At 46.1% G+C, this 13,631-nt stretch overlaps 1 protein-coding gene across 7 annotated transcripts in view; it reads left to right on the forward strand.

The window, feature by feature from the left end:
• The first annotated feature begins 3,229 nt into the window (after positions 1-3,229).
• CSMD2 (CUB and Sushi multiple domains 2) overlaps positions 3,230-13,631 on the forward strand; it is a 541,235-nt gene continuing 530,833 nt past the window's right edge. For all 7 annotated transcript variants that reach the window (XM_073317325.2, XM_073317326.2, XM_073317333.2 and 4 more), the window contains exon 1: positions 3,230-3,567. In XM_073317325.2, the coding sequence (XP_073173426.2) occupies positions 3,411-3,567 (157 nt within the window). In that variant the 5' untranslated portion in view covers positions 3,230-3,410. The remainder of the gene's footprint in view (positions 3,568-13,631) is intronic.

The following is a 13,631-nucleotide window of genomic DNA, read 5'->3' on the forward strand; positions in this document are numbered from 1 at the left end:
GCGCTTTTTATCTTGGAGAAACATTCTAAGATCATGAGCCCTGATGAATTCTAGGACTCCTCATTCATAGCCACGGGGTCTGTATATACATGCTGGAGTGTCGTCTAGCAGCAGTAAGGGGTCATGGTGTCAGAACTCCCAGATGATGTCCCCAGTTTTGGCACCAATTCCCTTTGTGATCCTGGGAAAATTCTTTCTCCTTCCTGTGTCTCTGTTTCCTGATCTGTAAAATGGAGCAAATACTTCCTACATACCTCCAGACAATCATTGTGAGGACTAACTAAGCCCAAGTCTACATTACAGACCTATATTGGTATAACTACATTGCACAGGGGGATGAAAAATCCACACCCCTGAGCGAGGTCATTATACCCACCTAAGCCCTGGTGTGGACAGCTCTATGCCTCCCATTGACATAGCTACCGCCTCTTGGGTATGTGGATTAACTACATTGACAGGTGAAGCTCTCCTGTCGATGTAGTAGCATCTTCACAAACGTGCTACACGAGTGCAGCTTCACCGCTGTACGTGAAGACAAGTCCTAACATTTGTAAATCATGCCAAGATCCTTGGCTTACAGATGTTCAGCAATATTATGTTTATTGTTGTGTTTTGGGGGGAGAGGGTGTGTGTGTGTGTCTGTGTGTAATTATAGTCATTTACATGGCTTTGGCTCTGTTTGGAGAAATGATGGGATACAACGGGTGTTTTGAGCCTGGGGTCTGACTGTGGGTGGCAGTGCAGAGCAAAAATTCCCTGCTCCTTACTGGGTGGTTAGAAAGGCAAAATCCTGTGTCTAGTCTACTGTGGAAGTAATTTAGCAAGTTGTTCAGCTGCGGAGTGGAGGTTAAGAGCCGGGTTAACCAGAACACACACACACACACTTTCAGATGAGGGGCAAGTAAAATTAATCCTGAGAACCCTGATAGGTTTCTGCCACAAAAAAGAACTTGTCTTTACCAGTCATGCCCATTACCAAATATATGCAAAGCTTTTAAGAGAGATGGAGACCCTATGCCCAGCATTGCTATGAGGAAGACTTTTTTTTTTTAAAGCAGTTGATTTAGAAAAAGATATGATTTTACTAAGCAGGAATAAAGTGGGATTGTATCTCCCCAGTAACTTTATTATGTCTGCATATTGTTCTTGACCCCTTGCTAGTCTTCTTTGTCTCACCCTATAGCCTGTGAGCAGCAACCAAATCACACATTCAGCTGAATGCAACGCCAGGGGGGTTTCTCGGAGAGAACTGTCTGTGTAAGGGGCAAGGGATAGATGGAGCTGCGCAGTGGAGTACCCTCCTCTCTGATCCTTTTATATCTGGAGCCATGCCTTTGAACAATCAGGTCTATTTGAATAGGACACTGCAGTTTAAACAGACATAAAGCGACTCTTTCATGTACTAGCCCTGGTTGCTTTGGCTCTTGGCATCGGTTCCCGGTGGAGGGATTGAAAAGCAGAGGGGACAGAGTGAGAGAGAGGATTGATTCGCGGGTGGAGGGAGAGATGTACCAGCCCTGGGTATAAATGGTTTTCTAGCTGTCAGATGAGCTCATTCAAGGCAACCGTAACAAGTCTGAAGAAGGGGGTTTTGCAGCAAGGAACTGCAGCAAATGCAAAGCAATAACGTGTGTGTGTGGGGGGAGATGGGTGGCTAGTTCAAAAACACCCCCCCTCCGTCGCTTTAGAGGCGAGCCAAGGGAGGCAGGGATCGCAGCTAATTCTGGAGCAGCAGCGCTCACTCGCAGCTGGCATTGCAGACCGCCCAGTGGTGCCGCTGGACCGGCTCTCCCCCCCCCCCCCCACACCCCATGTGTTGCAGCTTTGGAGGAGGTTGCAATGGGAAAAGCAGCAGCAGCCCTTCCTCTTTCGCAGTGGTGCATGTTCTGGATGCCAAGGCAGTGTGAGAGCCTCAGATCTGCTGTGTGTGTGTCCCCCTCCCCTCCCTTCCCGAGGCGTGTCTCTCTGCCTTTCCCATGCACCCGCGCCCCCTTCTCCGGGGGGAGGCAAAACCTTCAGCTGGGGCCCCACCACCTCGGATCTAGTCCTGTCCCTTCGGCGCGGAAGGCTGAGCGGAATCCCCAGATACCTGGGGCGGGGGGGGTGTCTCTTGTGTTTGCCCAAAGGGACTGAGCTTAAAACTGTGTGAATGCAAAAGGGGGCAAAGGTGTGTGGGCTTTCTAATGTCTGGTGTGTCGCGGACGAGCCCCCACGGAGCTGAACATCATTGCGAAGTGCCTGAATGTGGCTTTAACAGGCTGGATTTTTTTTTATTTGCATGCAACCGTAGGGACAAATGTGCTAGTCCATGCAAAAAAAAAAAAAAATTAAAAAAAAATAATAAAAAAAAGCCAAAACCTTCCTCCTGCCAGCTCTGCAAAGCAGCAGCCCAGTGAAAAGAAGCATGCGCTGATTTGGGAAGAGGTGACGCAAAGCCCCCCCCGGATCTCCAAAAACATTTCCCCCTCTCCCCCGCTACAACCAGTCCCACCTGTCAGAACCTAATCTCTTCCCAGGAACACATGGTACTGGGAAAAGTAACAATTGCAAAGCGGGGAGCTTTCTCTGGGAGGTGTCTCCCCCCGCCCCCCAGCCTTGCAATCCCGCTTGTGTTTGTAACGCAATTTCCTTGGTCACGAAAAGGGTCCATGTCATCAAGGTGTTTACACAGCCCCCCAAAAAGACGGGGGGGGGGGCGTGGGAATTCTGGATGATGCATGCAAGATTTATTCTAGCGGATATGTGAACGCCAAGGAGAGCTGCCGATTGGACATCATATCTGTGTATTAAGAGGAATCTGCGGGAATTGCTTCTCTAAAGGAGACGAGACCTGGGGTGGGTATTAAAATGAACAAATAAAGGGGATCCTAAAACATAATGTGTTGTTTGTCGTTTCTGGGAGGATGGAGGGAAGGGGGGGGGGTAATAGTGGAATAAAAATCTTGAATCAGATACTGTGTGTGTGTCACACACGCAACCCCTCCGCCAAAATAACACAGCTGAAGTGCCCCCTTTCCCAGGATTTAAGAAAGAAGAGAACAAGGATGTGGAGGTGATTAGTCACCTGGATGCTGCTGATGTTGATCAAAAAGTGTAATTCCCTAGGAACCTTCTGCTGCTAATCCTGAAAAGCTTGATCCAAGATAGTCATTTTTAAGTGAGGGGAGGGAGGGGGAGAAAAAAGAGAGCCAGCCCTCCTCTCCCCAAGCCAGTGCGAGAGTTGGTTCATTCCAGCTGCAGAAGCTCAGAGCCTTCCATGCATTGGGATTTTTTCCCGAGCTAAAATAATAATCATAATCATCATCCTGACCTTCCCCACCCCCCCTTGCTTCCTCCTCTTCCTCCAGCCGATCCGAGGACCATCCCAGTTGTAAAGGGGAGAGGACCACAAAACCCCACGACCCCTTGACATGCAACCTTCTTTGGGATGGGACAGGACGGGATGCAGCTGCGGCTTTAGAAGGAATTGGGGGAAATTGGGGATCTTTGCTCTCATGACGGTGGAAGTGAGCTACTGGAGCCGGATTCTGCTGCTCTTTGTGGGGTTGTTGGCTGCATCAGCAACCGGTGAGTGCAATGGAGGAAGCTGGCAACTTTGGGAGCTTCCCCCCCCCCCTCACCTCTTGCTGCTTGATTCAGATGTAATTCTCTTGCATTTGGGGGGTTTATATATATATATATATATATGTGTGTGTGTTTTTGTGTCTCTATTTGGGTGGGAGGAGGAGATCCTCCTTTATAGCCCATGCAGGGATCACGTTTGTTGCTGTATATCTCCATAGGAAGATAAAGTTTGCAGGTACTGTATATCCTATGGGGGCAACAATTTTACAGTCTGTGTTCATAAAAAGGTGTTTTTGTTTCTTGTTTTACTCCCCAGCTTCAAAGGATCAGATCACTATGTCCCAATTGTGAGAGGACCAAGAAAAATGCCATCACTTCTTTTTTTTTGGCATCTTAGTTCATTATTTCTCTACCCCAGTGTTTGCCTACAGCCTATAAAATAGATTGAGGGACTTCTTACATGCAGATGGAAGCACTCTTATGATTCCTCCTTTCTCCTCAAACATTTCGGATTGCGGTGCTTTTAAGCACTAGCTGTTTGGCCCCGGCATTATATAGATATATATTTTTAGCCAAATATGTAGTTTTAATCTTAGGAAAGGTCAAAAATAGATTTTAAAGATGAGGTTTAACACTCTCCCCCCGCCCTTGCTTCTGAAACTGCCTTTGCAGCATAGCCGAAGCGAAGGATTCAGTTTGAAACTGAAGTTTGTGGTTTTTTTTCTGCTGTGGTCTTGTATTGAGTCTGGCTTTGTGTAATGGCGGGGGGAAAGGAGGGGGAAGAAAAACATTGTTCTTTTCTTCCTTTAACACTGAGGGGTTCCCAATTTCCCAATGTTTCTAAATAAGGTTTGTCTGAATGTGCCTCATGCAACAAGGCCAAAAGACTGTGTGTGTGTGTGTGTGTGTGTGTGTGTGTGTGTGTGTGCACATGGGGGTGGAAAACTGCCTTTTTTTTCTTTCTTTGTTTTTTGTTGTTATTGTTGTGTGTTTTTTGGTAAACTTTTATGTTGTATTTGAAATGCAACACTGATTTTGTGGTGTAAGGCAGACTTCCTCCAAGGAGACTCAGAAAGACCATCAGCACCTTTTCCTCCTGAGGTATCCAAAGAGTTTTACCAACCGGGGGCACCAATTAGGGTAGGAGGAAATCAGTTCCTTGGGAGTAAATATACAGATAGAGATCTTCTTGATTTTTTTTTCTCCCCTCAGCACAAGCATTGAGTCTGTCTGAGGACAGAGAAACCTCCCCCCAGCTCTGTGCTGTTTGGCTGGGTTGAGTGGAGTGCTGGACATAGACCTAAATGAGTGATTTACTATTTCAGGGGTTTACAATTCTCCTCTTTCTCTCTCCTTTCCCCCTTGCTCCCCATTGCTATATTTGACTCGTGCATGCAAGATTTTTGTTGGTTTTCTTTCAGTGCCTGGTTGTTTTGTGTTTAGTCCTTCTTGCTAGCACAGCTCCCTTCTTTTTTCTCCATTTTTGCTTCATTTAAAATTATACCTATCCAGGGTCCTTCACCGTTGGGCTGTTAATTGATTTGTACCCCCTTCCTCTTTTACACAAGTGCCAGCTCTGCGAAAGCTTTCCAGAAGTCCATCATTGTTTTAGCTGCAGTAGGATCACGAGGCAATGATCTCTCTGTGTGTGTTTGTGTGTGTTTTGGTTTTTTCCCTGCACGCCGCCACTTCTTCATGAGATTCTGAACAACCTTTTTATCAAAACAAGGGATCAACTCTGAGATTAGTAAGATGCAGCTCGTTAACAGCGATGCTGTAACTGTGCCTATTGGGTGAAGGTGCCTACTGGTTCCTGCAGTCCTCCGATCAGATATTTTCAGGTTAGCCTAGGGTTGGACTCGCTGGTCCTAATAATGAGCCTCTATGGGACCGCGTCCTCAACATGCTATCTCTTCAGCCTAGCCTTTCCCTGGGGATTGCGTGGCTAGCAATAACCATGAGTTCCCATAGTGTGGCACTAGAGGTGTATATATAAAACTATCAGTTAGTAGTTCTAGCCTGTCTCAAAAAAAGAAAAAGAGCAAAAAAAGAAAATTGAGAAATCATACTGTTATTACATTAACCTTACTCTATCTAATTATTTAGAGCTGTCAATATTCCTACAGCCTGATACAGTTCGGGGGCGGGGTGGGTGGGGGAATGGCAGATTGCTGCAGATGATCTCTACAGATGCAAGTGTTTCTCAGGAAATTACAAGCATGGTCAGTTGTCTTAATCTTCTGCAAGGAACTGAACCAACTGTAGCTAAAGCTATTCTCTTTATAAGGTAGGGGACATGCATTTTTCTTCAAAGAACAATAAATTTCTTACACACTCGCTGAATTTAAGAAGAGGTGCAGGAATAACCTGGCAGAGTTTGTTGTCTGTTTCGAGAAGATACTGGCGACTAGCAATATGCTGCTAGTCAGAGAGAGGGCATACCAAGTAATAGTTTTGTAGTTTTTCTTATCCCTCAAAGGCAAGTTCTTGTCATGATAATTTTTCACCCTAAGCTATCTGTGCATTGTTAATGAAAGATGTCTCTGAGATGGATTTGGGGTGCATAGGTTGGATAATATATATGGACAGACACATACAGCATATATTTTTTTAAAAAAGCCGTTGTAATGGAGGTCATTTGTACCATTATAGTTAAGACTGTGTTTTGGTGATTAACCTCCTGTTGATGACTGGATTATACAAAGATGTACTGGGTTGGAACATGGCCTAGACATTTGTTTCTTTTGTCCGGATAGAAAGTAGTTTTGGCTGATTTCTTTCTGAAAAGATGGGAGAAGGGAAGGAAAGTTGAGTATTCATTTTGAGCTGCTGTATGGGCACACAAATAATTCATTTTATTAATCATCCCCTTTTAAAGGGAGTTTCTTTCGTCGGATACGCCGGTACCTCGTACAGCAATAGCCTAGGATGTAACAACCTAGTGGTGCAATGGAGTTTAGGGCTAGACTAAGCCTGTAAACAATGTCCGATATAACTGTAATGAATTCCCTGCTCTCCCCTTATTCCTGGGGGAAGGGAAGCAGTCCTTTATTCCAGCCTTTTACTGGGTGCAGCTTATTTCCTCCTTCATGTTGGGACAACCCTGGCTAATGTGTAGAGGGCCGGGCAGAATAGGGGTGTCAGCCAATCCCTCTGCCTCCTTACATCCTTCCTGCCCACCTGCTTGCGAGAGGTGGGAAAACCAGGCACGCTGCTTCTGCTCTCCCTCCTTCCAGCAGTGTGGGGACCGTGGCTGCAGCCTCATGGGAGTGCGGGCTAAGCTGTGACTCCTCCTTCCCACATGAGACACTGCTAGGGCTGTAATAAACTCGCTTCATGCAAAGGTTTCCTTGTCTCCATCCATGCGCTGTTCATGCTCCTCAGTTTCCCATCAAACAATCAGGTTCAGACCCAAAATCTCAAAGCAGAATTTTTGGTGGAAAAACCTCTTAGTTTGGCCCAGTTTTGTGCTGGGAAGCTAAGAGTTGGGAATGAGCCTCCCAGGCAGAGAATTGGGAGTGTATTAGGCTGGGAGAAGTAATGGTTCCCCCGGGGGTTATCTCTTTCTCATTGGCAGCACAGAAGCAGTTCCTGCTGGCCAAGTAAGAACATTTCTGAGCCAGCTTTCAGATGGAGCACAACCGCCTAGAATCTTGGGGGATGTATCAGCCCAGTTCAGAGCAGGCTCCATATATCTGCATTTCCTGAGCCAATTGGACCAGGATGCTGGTGCGGAATTGCATGCGGTTTTGCACAGGGAGTCACACGGATTCTCTTCAAGTATAAACTGTTAGTGAATACGCTGGGGGAAGTGTTCCTTGAATGTTCACTACATGTCCTGAAGCTTTGGCTTTCTTTGCATTTGGGGGATCAGGATGGGAGTGGGAGAAAGTAATTTACTGGAGAGACAACATGGTGTAATGTCTAGGCCACTGCCCTATGATTCGGGAGACCCAGGAGCTATTCCATGCTCTGCCACTGCCTTTCTGTGTGACCTTGGGTAAGCCACTTCCCTTCTCCCTTGCCTATTTAGGTTCTGGACTCTCTGGGGGAGGCTCTGCCACTTACTTTATGTTTGTGTGGCAACTTGCGCAGCTGGGCTTGGGCTGCTCCACATTACTCAAATACAAATAATTATGTAGCTATTGAAATCTCAGACCTTAATTTCCTTCCTTGCCAGAAATATCTGTAGTTCCCCAAATATCTCCTGGTGAAATGGTTTATTTTCTGGATTGAGCCGTCTCCCAGCTGCAGTGCTACAGAGGATAGGTGTCTGATCAGACTAATCTTGAGTGGCCAGCTTCCAATTGTCTAGGAGCTTCTGTCCAAAGGGGAGACACATCAAAACGGGTTCAGGGAACATGATCCAGGCAATCTGCCATGGATCCCAATATTTGTACTCAGTGCCAAGTTGGTTCAGTTCTGAGACTATCACTGAGCAATTTGTCAGGATCCTTTGTACTATACCTGCTTTATAAGAAACCCTTTTTCCTTGCTCTGCAAAAATGGCTAGTCCAGTTGCTGGGAGAGGGCACAGTAATTCCCTTGTTCACCACCTTCACCTGTATTCCTGGCAGCTGCCAACCATGAGGCACACTGTGCTGCTTGCTGTCTGCTACTGTCTCCTGAGAAGCCACTTATCTATGAAATGTAGAACTTTGGTGTCTCAGATTTGTCAGTGTCACTGGTTAAGTCCAGGATTGTCTATTGAAAACGAGGGCCCAGAGCTGCAAACCTCGATAATTTGTTCATATCTGTTCTCCACATTTCTAAAAAATGAACTAAACTCGCAGTCTGTAGTATCCATCGTCTGCATTTCTTGGGGCGTGAGCCTGGCCTGACGTCATCATCATTATTACTTACGGTACATATTGCAGTAACGCCTCGTAGCCCCAGTCACAGACCAGGAGCCCATTCTACTAGGTGCTGCAAAAACACAGAACAAAAAGAGAGTCCCCGCTGCAAAGAGTTTACAGTGTAACTCCTGCATTCTGTTGGGCACCGGAAGGACAGAGGGATGTGTTCTTTGGTCCTCTAGAATGATGACTGCAGCACCAGCAGCCATAGGTTAAGGGATGGAGAGTAGGTGAAGGTTTACCAGGTTGGGACGTAAATCTTGCTTGCTGTTGATTGTGGTAGTATCTAGGGGTCCCACTCAGTTATCGGGACCCCCAGTATGACAGGCATTGTACAAGCACATCCTGAAAAGACACTTTTGTTTTTAATCCTCAGAAGATGGTGAGTATGTGGAGGTAGGAAGTGAGGGGAAGGAGAGTCTCCCTAATATATGAGACTCCTGCTGGGGTTTCTTCCATGATCCAAAGATCTGATGCTACCGGTTCTCTGGTCTCTTCTCTCCTCCTCCCACCAAGGAAAAATGAATTCTAAGCTGCTTGCTAGGCCCGGGTGTGAAATCTGAGCATGCTTTGCAATCTTGTTGAGGCAGGCTTGACACACAGATCAGTTCCAGCTTTGTTTCCCTGATGTGTGTTTGAGAGCCCCTCTGCAAGGCTGTGTGCAAGAAAAATGAGGACATTGGACTAACTGAAGCCTTGGATTTCTCTGAAGTTTGGATTACTGTATGGACAAAAGAAAGGTGCCATGAGGAAGAGTCCAGGGGGATCCCTGGCTTTTTGATACCTCCTGAAAAGAGAGGCTGGTCTTGCACCACTGAAATCAATGGGGATGTCGTCACTGACGTCATTGGGAGCAGGAGCAAGTCCTGTAAGATGTGGAAATTCTATAATGGTTATCTGTCAGTAAATGTAACTGGAAGAACACTACCGATGGCTTGTTCTGGGCTGTTACTTATTTTCAAGTTGGTTGTCATCAAGAGTATAGGCAACATCTTTCTATTTTAAGGTTTTATCATGCTGCTCATTACCATAGTATCTGAGAAGCTTCCATGTTAAAAAAAAAAAATCAATCCCATTCTTGAATGCTTGAATTACTCACAAAGCCTTTCTGTCATTAGAGCTAGAGAGTGCAAGCATCCAGGGAGGCTTATTGAGGATTGGCAGTCCTTGATAGCCTATTGTCACGATTATTGTAAAATAAACGTGAGTTTTTAGAAGGGGCATATAAAACCACCTGCTTCAAGGCCAAAACCAGCCTCTAATTCATGGCGGTCAGGAGGAAACTCTCCCTGAAGGCAGGTTATCCCTTAACTGAAAGGGTTCTTGTACCTCCCTCTGCAGCAGCTGGCTGGAGACAGGATACTGGTTTAGACAATCTGTTGCCGGGTGATCATTCTTAGGTTGCTATGGAGAGAACAGAAAAAGCATCTCAACTGCTGTACCAACTGTTGGTCTTTATAAAGACACCCAGGCCATGGGCGTACGTCGAGCGCTTCAGGGGCACTGCTGTGCTGCTAAAACTGCTGCGAGTCTGGTGAAGACGCTCTATGCCGGCGGGAGCGCGCTGTGCACATGAATGCTTATGTCGGTGTCGCGTACGTTGCCCCGGGGGGGGGGGTGGAATGTTTTCGCCCCTGAGCAACACAGGGTTCGCCCACATAGGCTGTAGTGTAGATTTCGCCGTAGGAATTACACGGGCGAGTTTAAAAAGTCTGTAATACGCGGTGACTTTAGTGCTGCGCGCTTGGTCACTACTAGTTGCAGAGTGGTGCTCTGCTCTACGTCACTCATTTTTAACCCTTTTCGGGCGGGGTGTTGTAAGTGATCAGCACTTGGTCCAGCGCAGCTGTGATCAGACTCCGTGGTAACCCCTCCCCCCCCCACCGCCCCAGACTTCAGCAGGAGCCGAGTTAGGGTGACACTAAGTGCTCTTGCAGATCACCCCCTCAGATGATTGTAATGTGAAATATACATCATTCTTGTCCAGAAGAAACTGATGACAATATTAATGGTCAGAGATATTCTGGAAAACTCAGGCAGTCTAACCTTATTTAGCATTGGTCATATAACATACGCCCTGTGGAGATTCCCAGCTGTACCTATAAAGAACTTTTGTGAGAGCTGACTCAGGAATGGCCTTTGAGTGTCTCATCTCTGAGCTTCCTTCAGCTGAAGGCAAGTCCTTAACAGCGTTTTCCACGGTGGAGCCCTAGTGTGAAATAAGGAAATGCTGTCTGCTGGACAGACGGGGACTTCCGATTCAATGATTCTGTTCCATCTCCGCAGCTGGCCGTGGGAAAGAGAACTTCTCCTGTCTGACTTCCATTTACTCATCTGTACAGCAGGTGGAATAATGCTTACACGACAATGTTGTTGTGTATAAAGTGCGTTAAGAGCCTTGGAGGGAAACTGCTATACAAGTGCAGAGCTTTATAGCAACAGCACGTAAGACTTCAACAGAGTCCTGCTAATCTGCCTTTGTATCAAGAATATCCCAAGACAGTGTGCCAACGTTATCTTCCATTGGTTTAAGTGGCATTCTATCGAGGCTGTATTTTATCCAGTAGGTTTAATAGGTTTTCACCTATTTCTTCTTTCTTTTCACCTATTCCTTCACACTGGTAGCTAGTTGGTCTGGCAATATCCGGAATGATCCAAGGTTTAAAATGTATCCACTTGTACAAATACAAAGCACAGAGCTCCCAAAGTGTTAGATAAAAGCTATAGGCCTTAAGAATAGGCCAGGAACTGGTAAGTTAACTCACAATGATCCTATATTCATTGAATCTATCAGTTCAGCAGTCAGTTTGCTTGTTCAGTCTATAGTGATTGCAAATGTCAGAGATGATATTATCACTGTTTAGGCAGAAGGGGGAATCCATCTTTTCCAAGGGCAGTCTCTGGCAGACGAAGATGTATGACAGGAGGTTAGCAAGTTCAACAGGCCGCTAAGTATTAAAAACAGGAAAATTTTTGAGTCCACCCATTGAAACCTTGGCAATGAAAAAGCAGAGGCGGCCTTATCAATTCTGCATATTAATGGGGGCTTTATATTCTAGCTCTGTAGCTTAATGAAGTCTCTGTGAGGCTATTTATAGGTACAGTGTACATATGAAATGTATTTATTGGGTCTTCCCTCCGTTTCAAGGAAGTGAGAAATCCAGCAGTATGTGCGCAAAGCATTTGACTTCTTGCAGTTACAGAGCAAAGCCTAGGTCATCATGCTCTTCTAATACCATCAAACCTCTTGGGAGGCTCTTTGGGAGAAGATACATACCTGGAACCAAGTGACTCCTATTTTCCTATTCTGTCCCTTCCACCCTCTGCTTCACCCTTCAGTCTTAGTGAGTGAGTGAATTTAGGGTTCATGAAAAGATGGAAGACTAGTACTGGCACCAACTCCTTAAACTGATCCAGAAGGCTCCTGTCAGAAGGCCCCCCTGCTAAAGTCCCTCTTCAAGACTTGTTTCTGCCATGTCGCTTCATGTGAAACGAGCTGACTCACGTAAACGGCCTCTTCATAGAATCATAGGACTGGAAGGGACCTCGGGAGATCATCTAGTCCAGTCCTCTGCATTCAAGGCAGGACTAAGTATTATCTAGATCACCCCTGACAGGTTGTTCCCTTTTCCCCTAACCGTTGTCCTTAGGCTGTGAGCGCTTCAGGCCAGGGACCGTCCCTTCTTGAGTGTTTGGAAAGCACTTTGTGGGTGCTGTAATAATCATCAAAGCAATGGCTAGAGTCAGGTCTTCTTTGGGTGAATGGCATGCAAGCTTCCCTGTTCTGCCGACTATTCCCCTCCTGAGTTCCTATGCAGCACTGTTCATGCATCTTGGTCCTGACTTGCAGCACACCCCAGGATATGGAGCGAAATAAGGGCTGCATCCTGCAGAAGTGCCCTTCTGGGGAATAAGAGAGGCCCCCTTGTACCTTCTAATGAGCACCAACATACAGAGACCATAATTCATCCCTTCAGCGTTTAAATCCTGGGGCTCCAACCAAAATCAGGGCCCTGTTGTGCTCGGTGCTGTATGTACACCTAGTAAAAGACAGTCTTTATCCCAAAGAGCTTACAATTTAAATTTATGAGCTAGGAGGGATGATTATCAGCATCTTACAGATGGGGAATGTACATCCAGAGAGACTGACTTGCCCAAGGTTGCGCAGGGTGGCTTTGTCAGAGGCAGGAATTGAACACAGGTCTTGAGAGTCCCAGTTGGTTGTCCTAACCCCAAGATCATCCTTCTCTGATTTGCCTATTAAAATATTTCTCTGTGTGGAGTATGTGTAACTTGTACTGGCGACAGGCCTTGGTAGTAGCTGTGTGTGCGCATAGTTAGAAGGTTTTGACACTCCCATCAGTGTGGTATCTCAGTGCCTGTCACCTGGAGTTTTGCTCTGGCACCTGATGAGCCTGCATTATTTTTATGGAAACCAGGATACAGTGATTAAAAAAATACTTAATAGTATCCCCCATAGTTACTGTATTGACGCTGCGCTGCTTGGAGTGAACTATGGTGCAATTATGGAAATCAGTGTACTTTGCTTCCAATACACACAATGCAGCGCAGTAATCTGCAAAAATATATACTCCAGACATGCAATGCAGTGGCAGACTAATGTAATGGTGGTTAATGTGTAACTGGGAAAATCCCATTGATTAAAGAAATCAAATTAACTCTGGTTCAGTCTCTTTGCTCGCTGCCATGGACACCGCCAGCCAGAATGGGGATATTATACTTCACACTGAGCCCAAATGTGTAACTTTTTTTTAACACCTCCTTTGTGAAGAAGCAGAACAGAGGGTTTTTAATACGTCACTTCACAGTAGATTAAGTACAATGTTCTTCCTCTATGTTTAGATTCAGCGACGTCCCCATTTTCCTGATGGCGGGAATAATCGACGGTCTTTATTAAACGAAGGTTTTCTTGGTGTGGCAATGAACTATCTAGTGTGTGTGCACGTCCAGCAGAGGTTGGTGGTGTGGATTCAGATCTGCACAGCTCTAGCCGAAGCCCAGCGGTGCTAACAACCAGTGGAGATGCTCCATTCGGCCATGTGCTTCTGGAGCAGGAGGGTATCGTTTTTATCTCTGCAGCTGGGAGGTTCTGAGTGGCCTCCTCGGCTTTACATCCTAGGGGTGGCTGAAGTGCTAGGCAGCTGAGTGTCTGTTATGGAAAACCAGTGTAATGATGGGCTGGAGTAGCAC

Source organism: Lepidochelys kempii, chromosome 19 (assembly GCF_965140285.1).
Source record: "Lepidochelys kempii isolate rLepKem1 chromosome 19, rLepKem1.hap1, whole genome shotgun sequence".
NCBI classification, from domain to species: domain Eukaryota; kingdom Metazoa; phylum Chordata; order Testudines; family Cheloniidae; genus Lepidochelys; species Lepidochelys kempii.